Below are 20,267 nucleotides of genomic sequence, written 5' to 3'. Positions count from 1 at the left end.
AAGTCTTCAGTGGTTCCTTTCTTTCAGGGACCATGCCCAAAAGCAACTTCAAAGCCACACAAATTCTTCTTCTTTCTGAGATGTCTCCTTCTAAGTGAAGCTAAAATACTCTGTATGAAGTGTCAACTCAATTCTAAAATGGGCACAATGAAAATTCTTGCAACAGAGCATATGCGATTTTATGCAAATTAATGCAGATTCTGCCTTGGAATCTAACCAGTACTCCTGATCCCATACGCGAGTGAGCAGAGCTGACTCCAATGTTCGCGAACACAGAACTGACACTAGCAGGAGAACCCTGGCTGCAATTTTTAACGCTCAGACCATATTCAGTAGGAGCACAGCACAAAGCTGCCTCTCCCTTCGGCTTCCCTGGAACGCTAACAGGGAGACTAAGTGTCATCAGCTCGCACCATTTCAGGTGTGCTGTCCCAAAATATATCAGTGTGAAATACACACTGACCCCAAATACACCACCTGTTGGGAAGCAAAGTCTGTCCTTTACTTTTTGACTGAGACTCTCTGAAATTTTCAATTCAGGGAATAGTTAATCCAACGTTTTCTAAGAAATTACCAAATATACCATCAAATCACAGCTGAAGCCCAGTCAGATCTTATCCACAATGCTCTCCTTCAAAAAGGAGTGATTTCTTTTTTTCCTCTCCCTGACACTAAAACAAGAGATGTAGACAGCTCCCCGAATGGTGTCACAGACCTCAGGGTGATGTGCATGGCACCGCAGGACGAAGCCTCAGCAGGCAGACTCTCCTTTCCACCCACGACACCCACCTTTGGGAGACCACCCCTGTGCACTCGGCACCCTCCTATCCACCCTTAATAGCTATTAACCTGCAGGAAGTAAAAACCTCTCTGAGCCTCCTCCCTCAGGTATAAAATTGGGTGTCACTGCCTACCTTGCAGGGGGCTGTGAAAATTAAATAGCCGGTGGTTGTAACCACTTGATAAATGAAGCTGGTTAAGAATCTGAAATATTGCCAATTCAGCCATAACTTTTTTTTATTGATATATAACTCACACACTATAAAATTCACCCTTTTAAACTGTACAATTCAGTCGGTTTTACTATATTCACAATGTTGTACAACTATGACCACTAGCTAATCCCAGAACATCTTCAGCACCCAAAAACCTTTCCCCAGAATGTTTGATCCATTAGCAGTCATGACCTTCTACTCTCTTTCTAAATCAAAAGGCTTAAAATACTAAATAAGCAAATCATGATTCTTCTTTCTTGCTAAAATGTCTAGTAGTAAGAAGGGCTTATAGAATTACAGGGGATGAATTTTCCAGAGCACAATCTAACAAGCACGAGGACAGTCACAGAAAATAGAGAACACAGTGTATGAAACTAAGACTGCCTCCCTAAAATCAAGGGCCCATGTTCGATGTCATCATTTAATGGAGCAAAACACTGAACAGCAAGTACTCACTTTGCCTGTAACAAAAGATCTGCACCCAGTGGTCCATGGTTGCTAGAACTGAGTGCACACACACACTTCCCAGAAATCCCCACTGAAGCAGAACCCAAAGAGCTGCATTAAATTCACTGGGAAGAAACATTCAGTCAATGAAGGGCACCAGGCAAGTCTCTCAAATCGTGACTCATAACTCATTCTAACATACGAACACTGCTCTGTTCCCTCCTCGGAACATGTTAAGGATCCTGCAAAAAGACCCGCCCCACCCTCATCCTGACACGTGCCCGTTCCCCCCCCCCCATCCCGCACGCCGCATTATTCATTCTTACCATCTCAGCGCTTTCCTTCTCCTCTCTTCTGGCAATTAGTACAAGGAGATGAAGAGGATAAACTGTTTTTTCCACGACAGGTGTCATCTTTATAAGCCATACTTATTAGAAATTAATCTCCTTTTCTTTTTTGGCAACTCCTTATTTTTCACTTTTGTGCTTCCACATCCCCAGAAAGTGAGCTGCTGATGGAGTCTGGCAGCTCTTTTCTTAAACATGCCTCAGGGGAGTTCCAGCGCATGACTTCATCTGTTTTCTTTGGGTGACTAAGTGACAAGGCATGGAGCTGAACAGAAGCTGACCGCTAACTGCCAATTTGAACAGTTTCAACTTGAAGATGTAGGTTCATTTGTCACAGTGGTATGGCTAAGCATTTTGAAACTACTTTCTGCATTTTCTAGGACTGAGTAAATCAATAAAGACACTGAGGATAAAAGGAGCCCTCGCTGTCAGAGAAGGGAATTACAAATTTGGGGAAGGGAAGACTTAAACACTGTCTGTAATACTGCACCAGAACTGAAGGGATGAGTATAAACTTGCAGTTTTTATTATAGGTTGATATGTGCACAAAGAGATTGGGACACCTACGTACGTGATGTGTGTATGTGTGCATATATGTGTGTGTACATATACACACACTCCCTGCTTCCTAGCTCTGCGCACTGAGAGGTGCTAAAAGTAACGACAGCCCAGAAGCAATAAGCACACTGAGTGCCCAGACTGAGTTTCTTACCACAGCTTTCTGCTAAAATGAACCAGGCTCCTTAGAGAAATGGCTGATTTCAGGGCTGGAGTCAGGAAAGGACAACATAAACCTGGAACATCTTATTGTGTCAGAAAACAAGAGAGCGCTCAAAAAATAAAGGGCACAGGTCACAAAAAATAAAGGGGCCAGCCTGAAAGGACATCACTGATCAGATCTTGGAAAAGCTGAGCATCAAACTAAATAATGACAGCAAAGGACTATAATCCACTGAGTAAAACAGAATCCATGAGGCCACACTTGGAAAAATAAGTGGGGCAGAAGGAAAGGCTCCTCCTTATAGCAGAAAGCCAACAAAATACGAAGGAATAATGAAGTTAGAAATATCACCATTTTACGGCGAGGATACAGCTGAGTGGTAGAGCACGCACACCTAGCATGCACAAGGCCCTGGGTTCAATCTCCAGCACCTTCATCAAAATAAATACCTAATAACCTCCCCCAAAACAAACAAAAATAATAATAATAAATTTAAAATTTTTTAAATTAAAAAAAAAGAAAAAGCACCATTTTACATCATAGTAACCTAGTAACATTCAGGCAAAAGTCATCACCGAGACTACAACCAGCAAGGGAAAGTTGGGAAAGGAGCAGGATTTTACGTAGTCTCCAATTACCTCCCCACAAAACGCTCATCACAAGGGAAAAACACAGTGGGGAAACCTAGTAGTCACCACCTGAACCAAATGACGGAATGAACGTCCCAGTGGGCCGTTGACAGCTGTGTCCCTGCGCTCTGGGCAGGACGCAGCCTTCTGCCACAAAGGCGCGACCTGAACCTGGTGGGACGGAATCATAAAACACAAACTGAGGGATAGTCTTCCAAAGAACGGGCTAGGATCTTCAAAAATATCAAGGTCAGAGAGAGACAAAGTAGGGAAATGTTCCAAATTAAAGAAAACCAAAGAGACATGACAACTGTATGTAATATGTGGTCCCAGATAAAATGCTAGACTGCCAATATTTTTTTAATCCCCAAAAAGGATGTTTCTGGAACAACTGGTGAAATGTTATTAAAATCAGTAGATTCAGATAATAATATTATATCAAAATTAATGTCCTGATTTGGGTCATTATGTAAGACAATGTCCTTGCTCTTAGAAAATTCTATTTAACCACCTTTTCGAGGTTAAGGGCATCTCTCTTCTGTAACTTACTCTCAAATAGTTCAGAAACAAAATAACATGTAAATTTAGTATATATATAAAATATATATATAAACACATGTGTTTCTGTGTGTGTGTGTGTGTCCAGAAAGGGGAGGAGGGGAGGCAGGGAGCGGATTCACCTGTGGTGAAATAGCAACAATTCTGGAAGCTGAGTTCTTCTCTGAACATGAGTTCTGGCTTCTCAAAACAAAGCTACCTGCCCATCCCCCTCAAAAAACCTGAACAAACGTTAAATGTAATCAACAATGAAGACGTGAACCAACTAAACAGCCAAAAAAAAAAGTACAGTGAAATCTCAATTCGACTAAGCTGATATAGATTTGAGCCTTGTACCTTCTCTGTTGGTTTAAAATCAAAGATAAACTAAAACAGCATGTCAAAAGCACGTATCTCCCCCAAAGCAGCAGGCCAACCATACTTTTTTAATTCCACAAATTTTTAAAAAGCAAGGATTAAACAAAAACAAAAAAACTTGAAATGTTTAGAAACTCCTTGAGAAAACCAGGAGGAAGTGAAAAGTAGATTTTAAGAGTACAATTCCCTTCGGATTATATAATGTCTACACTCAAGTGCCAGCATTTCAGCCATCCTCTGGCTGAAATATTAAAAGTCCACGGTAGATGAGGAGTTGCTCCGAGACACAAACACAGAACATGCTCACAGTATGGACATGATGCTGGGAGTTGCACGTGGGCTAAACCTGAGCTAGCATCCCATAAAATCAGGCTCCACATGTGAGGGGGGATGAAAATGCACCCCACAAATAGGAAAACCTAGAACACGTACCCAAGAGTTACCTCACTGAGAGTGTGGGAAATTAACCACAGTCATCCTCTCTGTGCACATTTCCATGAATAACAGCAAAGAAATGAGTGGCTGCAGCAAAAACGCTAAATATAGAGATCCCAGGAGTTACCACACCCACCTTACAAAACTGGCCCCCCAAAAGCAGCTTAGCAGCCTCCGGCCCCTCCCCACTCCCCCACCCATGTGCCCTTCCTTCGTTACAAAGGAAGCCCCAATAACCTTTATAATGTGTCACACAGAGCAACTGGCTGAAAAACTTCCCTCCCCGGCCAGCCTCTCCCCACCCTTCCCGAACTTCCCTCAGCCAACCTTGACAGCCAGAGACTTCCTCCCCAGCACTGCAGTCCAAGTCAGCACAGCCTGGGAAACAGAGGACCAGCGCGGCCACGGGAGTCCTCCCAAGACAGAAACCGGTGGGAGCCAGGAAGCCTCCACACACCTCGGTGGGGAAGCTGGGGTTACTAGGGTTACTGATGTAAAAAGGAACACCAGTTTTAATTAGGTGAGAAAAGAAAAGGCATAGAAGCTAAATTACAGGGCTCAGACCAACGTGGAAAAAAAAGCTTGCTCTATCCTGGAATCTTTCATTCCACTTTTGTTTGGTGTGAGACTTGTAAATTACAGCTTCCCTCTTCAGCACACAAGGATATACATATTTTGTTTTAAAGATCTGAGAATTATAACACAGGACCTTGTGGGATGCTGTACAGAATGAGGATCATTTCTGCTCTCTCTCGCCATCAGGGAGGGAAAGGGCACATGAGGGCTTTGAGGTCTGGCAGCCATGGTTTAAGTTTCAGCTCGAGCCCTAACAAGCAGGGCAAACTGGGGCGGTCATTCAACCTCCCTAGAGGCTGAGATCCTCTTCCTAACACAGAAATAGCATCCACCTGCTGGAAGGATCTGACCTTCTACAAGAAAGCGTATGTAAAACACCTGCATGGTAGCTCGAATCACAGGTACTCAGACAGTAGCCAGTCATGGCAGCAATACAGGTAATAGTTCAAAGACTTTACTAGGTGTTCTTGAAGGACAGAATTTGCATTAACAACATCTGGAGAGAAGAAAAAAAACATATTTTAAATATCATCCTATGACATTACGAGCAGGTTATTACTTTCTGGATGCACTTAATTTTACTCTCTTATGGAGCGTAGTTCCAAAGGTGTTATCTGACCCCTGATGGCTGGGGGTCCTGGCCTCCCACCTGCTCTGGCAGCTGCTGCTAAAGATTTAGGTGACAGACAGCAAGCATGTCAAGAGGTAGCAGGCCATTCTAACACTACCCATCATCCTAGTTCCCCCTGAACACCCCGTGTGCACACTGCAAGTTGTCACGGAAAATTTAGTCTTCCCATCTTAATTCTGCATAGGGTTTACAGTCAAAGTTTCCAGTAATATGGTTCAGGGGACAGGTCCCGTCTCACCAACAGACAGACCCCTCCTGTGCGTTTAGCAACCAGCAGAGCTGAGATAGGACCTAAAAACAAGGTGATGTAGATAAAAGAGATGCCTAAAAAAAGAATCCTGCAAATTGAACTGCAGTTAATTATCAGGAAAGAAACACGTACACAGCCAGCAAACAAAATGCTGAAACTCAACGACTTCTGCACAAAGCCTCCCCCGTGAGGAGCTACCCTCCCAGAGACACTCATCAAGGGACTTGTGAAAGGAACCTGTCACGTGAAGGAAATGTATGGCCTGGAAGCTACTGAGTTAGCACTGGTTCTCAAGGCTCCTGAACCCAAGATATATCGGGACAGGTGCACAACATTTAGATAGAGGTGAAATAAATGTGTGAAATAGACTCTGCCCCTGTGCAATCTGGCTTTTTGGCACTAGTTAGGGTCCCCTGCATGCTGGCTACCATCACTGTGGTGCTGAAAAGGGCAGTGAGGGCTGGAAGGGACTTCTCATAATCATGATTTTTTTTTTTAATAAAGCTATCTAACAAGCAAAATAAAAATCTTATTTGTTTAGTCTATTAGACTAATGAGGAATTTGTTCCAGTTATTTGGATGCCCAAATATTAGACACTTTAAACTTCAGAGATCTTATTGTAAGTGATTCTAGTTCGGTAGAAATACATCAACATTCTAATCAAGGTCTTGTTTCCCAACATAATTGTATCCACCTTCAGAATAAATAATAGAGGAATTGTACTTTTTGGTCCTTATTATTTAAAAGTGACATTAATAAAGTTATCCAAAAAATACCAACCGTTTTGTTCTCCTGCAGATCCTAGCACACCTGACATGAAGAACAAGGATTAACTAAAAGTAAATGCAAATAAGAAAACATAAAGCTTTCAGAATCCAAATGGCCCAGAAATACCCCTCTTTAGGTCTGCAGACATGGCATTCAACAGCAGCAACAATGAAGAAAAAGGGATTCTTGAAGATGTGGATCGGCGTGAGAAGAGCCAGTGAAGTAAAAGGAATAAGCAATGGAAAACAATTTTATATATACTGTCTTGACCAACCTCTCACAGACGTTTCACATAATAATTGTCAAATTCAAACTAAAGCAGCATGTCATTTATACACATCACTTCATATATACTAAGGAACATCAGGTCTTTTTAAACAGATTTCTAATATTAATCTCTGATATATTCATTCCTTCTTGCACTGAAACTACCCATTCCACAGAATTCCAAAATGGGGTGTTTTAAGACTTTTCCAAGATACATACACATACAGACACACACACACACAGACACACACACACACACACACACACACACACACAAAGAAAAATCAGACACCAACACATCCTATCTAAAAATATTCGATGACTGTACTTTTAAATTTGAACTGTGCTTTTCTCAAGTTCAAAAATAGTTTTATTTTATGGTTATGAGTCTTAAGCAGGGGGAATAACACTTTATAAATTCATTAATTAACCATTAACACTGAGAAATACATAGCTTCAGAGTCAAGTACATACAGAAAGGCCCTCGAACAGAGGGCCAATGACCTCACACAGAAATTCATGCATGAACAACGCCCCCTCCCCCAAATGAAATTTATTCCTAGAAATTCCTTCTTTAACACAGGAACGTGAGGCACAGCAGACCACCCTGCATGTACCACTGTTTTTCTATCTGGACAGCAGGAAAACTTACCAGAGTGGGAAAATCTGAAGCTGAAGCAGAAAAAATGGTGACTGCTTTTATCTAAAGACAGTTGTGTTAAGTCAGCAGACTTTACTTAATATGCCATATGGATTCCCAAGTTACACTTCTTACAGAATCAAAGAAAAGGGTCTTTATTTCCCCATAACTATCTTCAAAGTTTCCCTAGACATTAGAAGAAGTTTGGTCCCAGCTTGGGCAGTCTGACAGTTACCATCTTCAAAATCAGTAGAAAATCCTTCCACAATAACTCCGTTTTGTTCAAGTTTACCTAGAGAAATGACTTGCTGGATTTCACTTTTGTTCTTATCACATTTTTACTTACATTTCCTTGATTACTAGCAAGGCTGAATATCTGCTGGCCATTTGTACTCTGAGTTGTCTGCTTATTTTCCTTTTGGATTGCCTTTCTAATTGATTTGTGGAAGCTCTTTTTAAATTCTGTATATCTAATTCTTTGTCTGATTTGTAATAAATGTTTTCTCCCAGTTTGTGATTAGCCTTCTTTAACGTTACGTTTTAAATTAACATACAGTATAACTAGATCTGTTGTTGTTGTTGTAGTACAGTTCTATGAATTTCAACACATAGAATCACCACCACAACCAAGATACAAAACACTTCCATCGTCTCTCAAAATGCCCCTCGTACTTCCCCTCTGTAGTCCGGCCCTCCCCATCCCTGACTCCTGGCAATCAACAATTTGCTTTCTGTCTCTGCAGTTCTATCTTTCTGAGACTGTCATACAAGTGGACTCCTTCCTATAGAGACTTCTGAGACTGTCTGCCTTCACTAAGCATCAGCGGAATGGATGGCCCACAGTCTATCTGCTCACACGTACCCATCTCAATGCTAACAACAACAGCAGGTAGCAAAGGGCCTAGCCCTTCCCAGAAGCAGGACAGGAACAGAGCAGTGTATACCAAGTACTTCCTTCCTGGGACTGAAGGAAAAGAGGGGAGGGTCCATGCAGCCGGCAGGACCTTGCAGAAATCCCTCCTAAAGAGAAACCCAGTGCAATTCATCACTGTCCACAATACGGCCACAGACTGTAAAACAAGCCTGATGAACTCATGTGGACACCGCTAACCCACAGGACCCTAGACCTAGGATCTGTAGACCTGGAATCTGTTCTGTGTGTTTGCTAACGTTTTCATTAACGTTTCCTCTGTTAGTGTAACTGCTAAAATGTACTTAACTTATGAAAGAGCCCAAATAGGGTGATACTTGCAAAATATAAGATCTGCTCCATAGATTACTCCACACGCCTCTCCAACCAGACAAGACTAGACACATGGCTCATCAAAACAGTTATCTACACTGCAAGTATATTTGTCACCAAAATGAGGTTTCATAGTGCCACAGCACACGTGGCATGGGGTCAAATATTCCAGACTCAACAGGAGGTCTCACTGGGAAGAAACCCCAGAAGCTACACCCTTCCCCCAGCTCAAGCCCCTACGCCACGTGCTTGGAAAGTCTGCACACTCAACTCTCACCCTAGACATACAACCTTTCCCAGAGAGCAGGTGATTCACAATTTGGGTTTCCAGGGGCTTTCTTACACGAAAAGGGACAAAAAAAAAAGGAGGAAATTGAGGTAACACCTATTCCGTTAGCAAACTGAGTGCATCCATTAGCAAATGAGAAGAGGTGAGGCTTATGAGCTCGACAACCATTAAACAGGAGAGCAAGGATTCCCATAAACAAGAGCACCTGCGCAGAAGGCTCAACGACGTCACAATGCTAGGAGACGACACCGGAAGTTCTAGCCAGGTGCCTCTGCTTCCTCTTTACGAAATGGCAGAGATGGAGTGAAATCGAGGTCTGGTCGGGGCTGGGCACTGTGGCAGCAAGCAGGAGGCTGAGGCCCCAGGAGACACTGCCTCCACAGTAGGCACAGGAGCCCAGGGATGGGGGAGAGCAGGCAGAGGGGAGGGTGGCAGCCAGCCAGTGCCCTGCAGGGCTTTGGCCCGATTCCCACCCACTCTCTCCTTTTCACTCCTTTGCCTTCAGTTCAAAGATGCAGTGATAGGAAGACCCAGAATGGCTCCAGCTGAATAACAGTAATTATTATTATTGTTGTTGTTGTTATTAAACAGCCTCCAGAATGCCCACACGCAAGGGACAATGAGGAGCGTGCCGATGCGTACTTATCCCCTTGCCCAGGCTTACTGAACAGCTCGGTGGGAGCATCTGGAGGATGAGAGAGAACTCTGAGCCCAGCTGAACATTTGCAGAAGAAATGAGCAGGGGATCAGAGGTACCACAACCTTCCATGGGAATCCAGTGGGTCCATTTCTTCACTGCCCACCAAGTAGCTGCTGTTCTGCCAGCAGAACTACTAAAAATTTGTCAAGACAATGCACTTAAGGAAATAAAAACCAATTCATTATAGAACCAAAGAGGAATGAAGGAGGTTGTTAGGGCTGCTTTTTATAGTAAAAGACAATTCATCCCCATCAACATAAGTGACTTTACTAGGCAGTAAAGTGTGGCTATTGATTAAGAATTTGACTTTTCTCTGGAATTTTGCCAAGGATATGAGATAAAATTTTATTTTCTCCGTAAAGGAGTCAAGAAAATAAACTTAAATATCAGATTATGACAGCTCCAAACACATCTTTGACTTTTGCTTAGAAACAAATCCCAAACTTATCATAACATTTTAAAGTTCTAAAATAGCCATCCTAATCACCTATTTTTAATATACATTTGAAGAACATATTTAAACCACATGCTTCAGAACCACCGGCTTCATTTATGTCTTGGTGAATGGTTTAAATGGCTTCATTTAAGTATTTGACTCTTGGATGGTTACACTGCAAAGGGAAAAATACAATATCCCGTGTCAGTAAGTCAGTTTACAAGAGCTCAATGAAAAATTCTTTCAATGACTGTCTTCCTGCTCTTTGGTTTCTTCAAAATCACTTATAGGATCTTTTTAGCTAACTCTTTGCTTTCCTCTAAAACTTAGCCTCACTGAGCCACTGAAAAAGGGGAAACCAACATTCACCATTAAGGTACATCTCCTTCAACTACCCTTTTCAAAATATTGAGGGTAACAAGGACATTTCATAATACAACAATTATTATTGGTGCTTACAGGGACCAAAGCCGCCAGGCTTCTAAATATCCACAGAAGTAGCAGAGCCAGCTCAGGGGCCAGATACTTCAGTGGTGGAACATAAATATGAAGAAAAGTTCAGTCAATATTCCATGAGGAAATCATCATATCAAAACATAGAAAGACATGCACGCTGCTCCCTTACTAAGTCACAGACTCGCCTGTCTTAACATATTCCACTGCAAAGAGAAGGGCTGCAGCCAGGAGTCCAGAATAAGACTTAGTAATGAAAGGAACCCAGCACGATGGGCCGTGATGCTTCAGAAAAACCACAAACCTTTATTCTCTGCACATTCATTTAATGCCAGCCTAAAACATGCCAGGCAGGTTAAAAATAATGCATTTATGTAAGCACCCACACACACACACACACACACACACACAGACTCTCGCAAGGTTAAATAGAGAGCTCTGAAAGAATGATTTATTGCCACAAGAACAGAGCCCCAAAATAGATTGGCAATAAAAGTGATTGGTCCCAGCGGGATTGAGAACTAATGTAAGCAAAGTCTTGGCCATGACAGGCATCCGGGAAAGAGTACCAGACTCAGGGGCATGCTTCCCAGCCCTGACCCCACCTCTACCAGAGTTCCACCCTGGGCAAGTCATTCAAACCCCCTCAGAAGCCTGATTCCTCTTCTGAACAATTAAAAAATAATAATAAAAAGTAAAAAAAATTGTAAGAATTTTGTAACAGAGTCACTTACATTTGTGATGCCTTTTTAAAAGACAAGTGGGGAATAACAATTAGGTGCTGAGGGCTCAGAGGGAACCACAGAATCCGAGAGGGTAGCAGCGTTTGAGCCATCTCCCCAGATCCCTCTACAAGTGCAGGAGTCCTGTCCACAGCGCCCGGCTCTGAACCCTGGCAGGTGGCAGTGCCCCTGCTCAAGTGCTTCTAGTAATGGAGAAATTACATGGCAGCCCATTCTACTCCTGAACTGCTCTAATTATTTAAAAGTTCTATGAAGCAAAATTCTCCTTTTTTCATCCAACTATGGTTACCAGTTTTTAATCTCTGATAAAATTTAAATGCAGGACAGACAAGGAATAAAGAGGAAAGAAAACAAGGTGGCCTAGCAAACAGTTCCAGGGCAGAGAAATGAAAGGCAACCAGTAGAAATGCCTTGTGTAGGTCACGCTGGCAATCTTAAGTATCAGGCTCACAACACCCTGGAAAAATGTTCACCCCTTCATCTGTCCACCCCAGATGGACAGATCTTATTTTTGTGTTTCTACATCTTAGGAAAGAAAAGAATGTCTGACTTTACTGATCAACTTGACCTCTCTGTTCAGCTATCCACATTCAATCAACACTGTCCAGAAGGACCCCCGGCCTGAGCCATTCTACCAGGTGAGTTCCCCCTCACTCCCAGGTCCGGCTTAGTCCGTCCGAAAGCCCCATCCCACCCCCACCAATCTAACTGAATGGTCCCTCTCTACCCTCCCTCTGCTAGGTATCACTGCCCTAGATGCTGGAGCCAAGATCTAGGTCAGAGATTCAGAGTTGCCCAAAGGGGGGGAAAGCACTTTTAAAAGATGTTCCAGGTGACCCCTGGAATGGAACAGTGCAATTGCTGCCTACTTAAAATCTGCTCTGGTACCTGTTCCCAAGTCAAACAACTAAAGGGCAGTTTGCCCAATCACTTCGGAGGGCGGAAGAAAAGAGTAAACCAGGGAGCAGCACTGACTAGTTCTGCCCCAAACTGAACATGAACAGGAGCCAGGGCATGGGAGCAAGCACAGGCCCAGGCATGGCCACCAACGTATTTATCTTCCCAGATAAATCCCACGGAGAGCCACACTGACTGGAGGAGGGTTTTCTGTGAGTGTCCAGCCCAACCTGATGTCGTTTGGGGCTCTTAAGGGTAAAAGAAATGATTTTTCTACCATGTATGATAAAGATGTAAAAACAAGTCTGGTCTCACGAGCACCAAAAATTCCATCTCTGGGGCACAGGCGTCCTTCTAGCAGAAAGGAGCTGAATTTACACAGAATCTATTATTCTGTGACAGGTGGTAGAGACCGAGAGAAGACAGGCTAGACTTTAGCTTCAGGGCATAAAGGGAAGACATCCCAGTTCTGCTATTAAGAGGTAAGACGGGGCTGCGCTACCCGGCAAGTTGCACCAAATAAGGCTTTCATTTGAAGGAGTTCATGTTTTCCTAGAGCTTTGCTTTCTGCGGGGACCTCACGGGGAGAGAGAGCACCGGGGAGTATATTAACCCCAAGCTGACAGTGCAGAGTCGGCGTCCAGCCACAAACAATCTGTTAAAATGACTCACAAACAACCCCGCCTGGCAAAGATCAAGAAAACGAGGGAAGACAGTGCTAAACCAGGTTATCTACCGGCACTGCTAACTTCTGTCTCTGACCATCGCCCTCCCACTGCAAATTGCTCCTTGGGACCCAGATTACAGAACTGATCTCACCGAATCTGGAGACTTGATTTTGAAAGAGGCCACGAAGAAACGTGAGCCGCCGGCCTCCGGCGCGCGCCCCATCGCAGGCCGCTCCCCCGACGTCCCCGGCCCCGCGGTCCTCCCAGGCGCTGCCGCCAGCACCCCGCACGCGCCCTGCGCCCGCCCGCCCGCCCCGGCCCCGACCTGGCCCGCCCTCCTCCGCTCTCCAGCGCCGAGTCTGCATCCTCCCGGCCCCACGCCTGGCCCGCTGGGCAATGCGTTCCAGGCTCCGGGCCCCGAGGCCGCCACTGCCGCCCGGACGCGCGAGCAAACGGGACTCGACGCGGGGACGCGGGACGCGGGGACGCGGGGACGCGGGACCGGCTTACGCGGTATCTGGGCCCGGGAGGGAGGAGGCGCTGCCGCCACCGGGGTCTCAGGGACGCCCTGTCACGCCTCCCGCGCCTCCTCCCCGCGGGCCGGTCGCAAAGCTCGCCTCTCCCGCCGCTACCCGCTCCTTGCCCGAGAGACACCGAGCCACCTGGCACTGCCTCTTAGGCAGTGTCCCGCGAGGGCTCGGCCCCGCGCCGCCCCCCGGGGGCCACCAAGTTCCCAGATGTCCCTCCCGGGCCGCCCCCAGAGACAATGGCTCGCCCATCGTCCGGCCGCGCTTCATTTCTGCCACCACCTCCCCCTCCTCCCTGGGCAGCGGGTGCCATGGCTGCCCCGTTTCACAGAAGTGTAGATCGAGGCTGGGGAGGTGACAGGCTAGAGGACCGAGCGAAGAAACCCGGCTGCTTATGGGGTTGAGAAGGGGCCAGGTACAAATCGGCCACGGAGACCGGTCCAAATGAGAACCCGCTTTCCCGGGCCCGGCCCCACCGCCCCAGTGCGCTCAGCCTCCCTGGTAGGGGCCTCCGCCCTCGCCGTCCCTGCCGCCGCCTCCTCGGCCCTCCCGCGAAAGAGACAAAGAGCCGGCGCCCCAGCCCGTGGAGCTGTAGCCGCCGGGGCGGGCGACAGGGAGGTTTTACCCTGGAACGAGGGGCGGGCGCAGGGAAGGGCGAGCCGGCGGCGTCCGGGCCGAGCCGCGGCGCCCCGGGCGGCGCTGGCAGCAGGACACGCCGGTGTGGATCCGGGAGCCCCGGCGTGGGCCAGTGGCCTGGGCGAGCGCGCGCCGGGGCCGACGGGCAGGCGAGCATCGGACGCGCTGGGGCCCGCCGACCGCGCCTCCGCGGCGGGGTTGGCAGAGCGCGCGAGCAGCAGCGCGGTTGCACTCACCGGATCGGAAGAAGGCCGCGATGTCGGCCAGGTCCTTGGCCGCCTCCTCGGCCCCCTCGCCGGCGCCACCCCCGCAGCCCGAGCCCGCAGCGCTGGCCGTGGCGGCAGGGCCGGAGGACGCGGCGGGGGCGGCGGCACCGCCGCTGCTGCCGCTCATGGCTGCGGCGGCGCCCGCGGCCGCGCCCGGCTCGGGCCCCGCGCCCCTAGCGCCGCGCGCCGCCCGCTCCGCGCCCGGCCTGGCGAAGCCGAACGCCCAGCTGCCCGCGCCCGGCGCGTGGACCCAGAGCCCCGGGGCGGCGGCGGGCGGCGGCAGCGGCGGCGGCTCGGCCCGAGGAGCGCGCCCACATAGACGAGGACTCCGCCCGGGAGCCGCGAGCCTGCCGCGGGGCGGGGGCGCGGAGCCACGGCCTCGGCGGCGCCGGCCGGAGCGCGGGCGGCTGCGCGCGCCGCGCCGGACACGCAGTTGAGAGGGCGGGGGCCCGTGGCCGGCGGGAGCTCCGGGATCACGGGCGCCGGCGGCAGCCGCGAGCCTCCATCTTGATTTCAAATGGGGAAGGAAGGAGGGGGAGGGGGGAAATCACGGCCGAGGGAACCCGGGTGAAAGGAAAAGGGAGAGCAGGGAAAGGAGAGGAAGGAAAAAAAGAGGGGCTTCGGGAATTTCCGGCGAACATCGTTAGGGGCCGGAGCGTGGGCTCGGCGGTGGGCGGGGCCTTTGGTGGGCGGGGTCCGATGGAGGGCGGGGCCGCGCCGAGCTGCCGGGCGCCCAGAGAGGCGTCGAGTGGCTGCGGGAGCGTTCAGCCTTGTTCCTTCTCTTCCTCCCGAGCAGTTGCAACCCTTGGAAGGAGCCGGAACGCTCTGACCAGCCGGGGCGGGTCTTTCCAGGTCCGGCGTAGCGCCCCCAACTGGGTGCTCGTTCCTGCAACGCGGACGGTCCTCCGAGCGCTCGAGCTGTTTATTACTGATCTCGCCCTCGGGGCCGGATGACTCGGGCACCGGGCCGGTGTGTTTCTCGTTGGCGCAGCGTGGGCAGTGGCACGTAGACGGGGCTCCATAATAGTTGTTGAATGAACAGGGAGATCGTGAAAACGGGTTTTACATACTCCAGCCCCGGAAGGAGTGGAGCAAGCCTCTGAACACCTGGGGGACGCCTCCTCGCCTGTAAAATGAGATTCCGGACTCACAGCTCCTCCGGCCTTACTCCACCAAAACCTAGAGAACGGGGAAGGTGATGATGGCTGAGGAGGCCAAAAGAAATGAGGGGTAGGTGACATCCAGCTTTACAGAAGAGCCGTGTCAAACCAGCATTTGACAAATATTCAGGTAGAAAACGCCTATGACGTGGCTACCAGAGAAGGGAGGAGAAGGTACGGGTGTTAGAGGTTAAAGGATCAATACGGCCGTAAACAAGAAGAGACAAACAAGATTGATTAAAAAAAAAACTGGTTAATGAAACCACTATACATGCATACTGGAAATGAACAATTAAGTAAACAAATGGTGAGTGGTGGATACTAAATTTTTCACTGTTGGAGAGGGATGCTAGAATGATCCACGTGGTACGGGATTAGAGTTGGAGACATCAGTATGAACTCATGTTTAGCTTAATATAGACACAGATGGATATGTAAAAAGATTTACAGATATATGTGTATACGCAGCTTAGTACATGTACATATATTTCCTTCTTTTGTCAGCTGGGTGGGTTTAGAAATAACACTAGCAAGATCTTGTTATTAACACCGTCCTTCAATAAAAGGAACCAGGGCTCCCTAGGGAAATGGCTGACTCCTGGACTGTGGCAGGAAATATACAAGAGAGCCTGGAGCATCTTGTTGTGCCAGAAGGTAAGGAAGTGCTCAAAATTTTTCTTGTGTTAATCAACAACCAGAACAATGGTGGGGGTCTGTCAAAGCGGCGCAGGAGCCAATTGAAAGAGCTCCCAGTGACTAAAGCTGGAACAATTTGAGCAGCAAAATAAATAAAGCAATACTTGATTGTACCCAAGGTATGAAATAAATATCCATGAGTCCCTACTGATGTAATTCAATGATTGAATGAGCAAATAATTGAGAGAGAGGAGACAAATCTCCCACGCAGAAGAATTCCAAATCATTTATATATATAATTTGCCCTGAATGAGATGGAATAGAACTCCCTTCTCCTTAGCTATAGGCTGCAAGTAGTGACTTCCTTCCTGAGTACAAAATGGAAGGGGGGAGGGGAGAGTAACGTTACAAGGGAGAAACCTGACAAACACTACTTCAGCCACATGATCAAAGTTAACAGCAGTGATAAATCATGTGGCTGGCATGTACCCTTGATATGATATAATAAAAATGGCACTTTACCTCTGTGGTCTTCCTCCCCAAAACACAGTCTAATCATCAGAAAAAAATCAGACAAATCCTGGTTGAGGGACATTCTACAAATGACCTGACCAATACTCTCCAAACTGTTAAGGTCGACAAAAATAAGGAAAGTCAGAAAAACTTTCATAGCCAAGAGGGGCCCAAGGAAACATGACGACTAAATATAATGTAGTATTCTTAAGGACCCTAGAACTGAAAAAGGACATTAGGTAAAAACCTGGAAAATATGAATAAAATATATGGACTTTAGTTCATAATTATGTACCAATAATTGTGAGTAATATGGGGAAATTGGATATGAGATATGTGGGAACTCTGTACTATCTTCACAACTTTTCTGTAAATCTAAATCTATTCTAAAGTAGAAGTTTATTTTAAAATATATTTTAATTGTATGTGCAGAATCTCAAAAAACAAATTCATTAGGTTCCAGTTTCACAAGCCATCAGCCCAGGTGTCCTGACAGTGTTTCTTTTTCTTATTTTTCTGTTGGGTACTTTCTATCTCCAGCTCCCATTCCTCCTCATGGCTTAATCCTAGTTTAGGAGGAACAATGTCCAGGGTTTCTTTGTCAGCTGAGTACCTTTCCCCATCTTACCTTCTCCCCAGGGTTGCACCCAAGCTCCCAGAAGCACCGGTGATATAGCATGGGGTGGGGATGGGAGATTGCACCTGGTCCTTGGGCATCATGGGTTCATGCTGGTACCAGTGCAGATGTGTGTCCCATATCTGTCTGTCCATCTCCCTGACACTCCTGCCTGGACTGCAGGCATTACCATGACCTTGCTGCTTTCTGCTGTTGCAGCCTCCTCACCAAACCTCGGGGTCTCTCAAGGTCTGCTGGCAGTCAGCACCCCTCCTGAGTTGCTCCCAAGCACTCAGGAAGACATTCAGCTACTCACTGGGATTCTCAGTCCCACCCCTCCTCTCACCCCCACTCCCCACCCCAGGAGTGAGGCCAAGTGCTCTCTGCTCCCAGATCCCTCAAGCCTACCTGGACACAGACTTCCTTCCTCAGAGACTGAAATCAGGGTCTAATATGATCCATTGTCTCTCCCTCAAATTGCAGAATTGTTGTTTCTTCCGCAGGAAGAAAACTTCACTCCAGGTTCCTCACACTTTCTTCGAAATCTTTTATTTTTGGCATAACCTTTGTGTTCCTGGGAGCCTCTTTTAAATTTAAAAACTCTTTCCCTCCAAGTATTTCCTCTGTGTCATAGGTTCTGAAAGTGTCTCCTGAAATTCAGAAGCCAAGTGCTAACTTCTTTCTTTCCCTCTGCATCCTTCCCATAGTAACCTATTCTGCTGGTAGTGAATACAAAGCCCCCTTTGCTGCCTAAATGGTGGAGAAAAGTCCAGAATTTAAAAAAAATAAAAACTACTGGGGGCCGAGGGAAAGACTGGATGTCGTGTAGCCATGGAAAGAATGGCAGTACCTTAGTGGTGGTACTTGGGATGCACGCACTGGAAAAGGCTAACTCCTGCTGGAGGGTTCTTGGGTGGAGGCAAGTTCTGGGCATTGGGAGCTGGCCTGAGAGGGAATGCTGACTGCACAGTAATGACTGCTGAGGGTGCTGGGGATCGGAGTGGAGAGGAAATGACTGGTGTGTGTTTGGACAAAAAGAGCTCTCTAGTGTGGAGCCCCAGATATCAACCAATTGTTCTATCTCAGGTAGAGTCCTTTTCAAGAAACGCTGTAGAAGACTTGTGTCTGCGGGTGGAATATGCGGGAAGGCTCCCCCAGACTACAATAAGAGAAAGGCTGTACACAGGATTTTTTTCCTTATGCCATCTGAGCATGTGTAGGGGGAGCTAAAAGGGTTTCATGACAGCTGCTGTTGATCCTACCCCACTTTGAAAATTCAGCTCCAATTTCATCCCCTTTCCTGAAGCTGCTGCATAACTCAAATTGACCTCTCCCTTCTCTGTATTCTGGAGAACCCGTCGTTCTGGCATTCCATCCTATACTGCATTGTATCATTTGCATCGTTTGTGTTTAATGTCTTGCCTGCAAGATGAGGAGATCCCTTGCAATCAGTGCACAAGCATCAGCCTGTGTCCTGTGTGCCTAGAGCTAAACTGGTCTCGAAGGCATGGGGCAAATAAAAAAGGAGAGAGCCAGCTGGGGGAGACACAGCAAGCTGTCTACTCGATATCCTTCCTCTCCTTCTTATGAGTACCTATGCCCGGCTAATACGCTGCATTTCCCAGCTCTGAGGGCCACATGACAGGGTGCTGGCCAATGAATGGAGAGGACTGGGCAGGGCTCACAAGAAAGAGTTCAGACACAGTGGTGCATGCTCTTGGCCCTTTGCCCTTTGTCCTCTTCAGAACACAGACAAAATGCTGGGGGTGAAGAGGCCACTGTGTGACTGTGAGAAGGTAAACATGAGGACAGAAGCACGTGGTACAGATGGCTGGGGGGCTGCACACCTCTGGGCTTCTTGTTACATGGAAACATACAAGAACAAGAAGACCCTGATTTAGTTACATGGCTGTACATTGAGTATTCAGCTTTGTGCAGCCGAACCAGCTCCTGGTGGATAGGCCAGGTATAGTTTTTTATCAGCTCAAACTTTTCCACCAAAGAAACCCTGAAGATGGAGGAAAGTGAAGAGGCAGGTGAAAGTTGTATCACTGAGGATCTTGGAGGCGAACCCAAGCAGCCATGTCTTTGAAGTTGACGGCTTTTTCTTAGAAATGCATTTTTTAGAATTTTTCCTTCTCCTTACACATCTGTATTTATTTCCATATGTAAATAATGTCTTAAGTGAATTAAGTCAGACAAAGACAAATATATCACTTATACATGGAATCTTAAAAAAAGAAAAATTCTGTTTACACACCAAAAACAGACTCATGTACATAGAAAACAAACTATGATTAGCAAAGGGGAAAGGGCAGAGGGAGGGATAAATTAGGGGTTAGGGATTAACAGACACATGACTATGTATAAAATAGATTAAAAAAAACAATAAGGACCTATTGTATAGCACAGAGAACTATATTCAGTTTCTTAAAATAATATATAATGGAAAAGAACTTGAAAAGAAAAAATATATGTGTATGTAATATGTATAACTGAGTCACTTTGCTGTACACTTGAAACTAACATTGTAAATCAACCACACTTCAATAAAAAATTAAAAAAAAAAACAATATCTTAACTCACCGGTTGTTTTGGGTTGAATTGTGTCCCCTACCAAAAAAAAAAAATACGTTTAAGAATTTGACACAACATTGTAAAATGACTATAACTCAAATAAAATACGTTTAAGTATTATCCCCTAGTACCTTAAAATGTGACCTTGTTTGGAAGTAGGGTCGTTGCAGATATAAATAAGATGAGTTCATACTGGAGCCAGGTGGGCCCCTAATCCAACATAACTGGTGCCTTTCTAAGAAGGTAGTCATGTGAAGACAAACACACAGGGAGAATGGAGGACTG

General features: G+C 46.7%; 1 protein-coding gene across 4 annotated transcripts in view; it reads right to left on the bottom strand.

The window, feature by feature from the left end:
* TRIO (trio Rho guanine nucleotide exchange factor) overlaps window positions 1–15,296 on the bottom strand; it is a 332,063-nt gene extending 316,767 nt beyond the window's left edge. The window contains exon 1 of one of the 4 annotated variants that reach the window (XM_074356326.1): window positions 14,451–15,296. In XM_074356326.1, the coding sequence (XP_074212427.1) occupies window positions 14,451–14,607 (157 nt within the window). In that variant the 5' untranslated portion in view covers window positions 14,608–15,296. Of the gene's footprint in view, window positions 1–13,202; window positions 14,393–14,450 lie in introns of those variants that run through there. The other 3 variants (XM_074356339.1, XM_074356335.1, XM_074356319.1) reach the window with 3 other exon arrangements.
* Between the last annotated feature and the right edge of the window lie 4,971 nt (window positions 15,297–20,267).

The sequence above is a fragment of the Camelus bactrianus genome, chromosome 3 (assembly GCF_048773025.1).
Source record: "Camelus bactrianus isolate YW-2024 breed Bactrian camel chromosome 3, ASM4877302v1, whole genome shotgun sequence".
Lineage (NCBI taxonomy): Eukaryota > Metazoa > Chordata > Mammalia > Artiodactyla > Camelidae > Camelus > Camelus bactrianus.
This window is presented reverse-complemented; position numbering and strand designations above follow the sequence as displayed.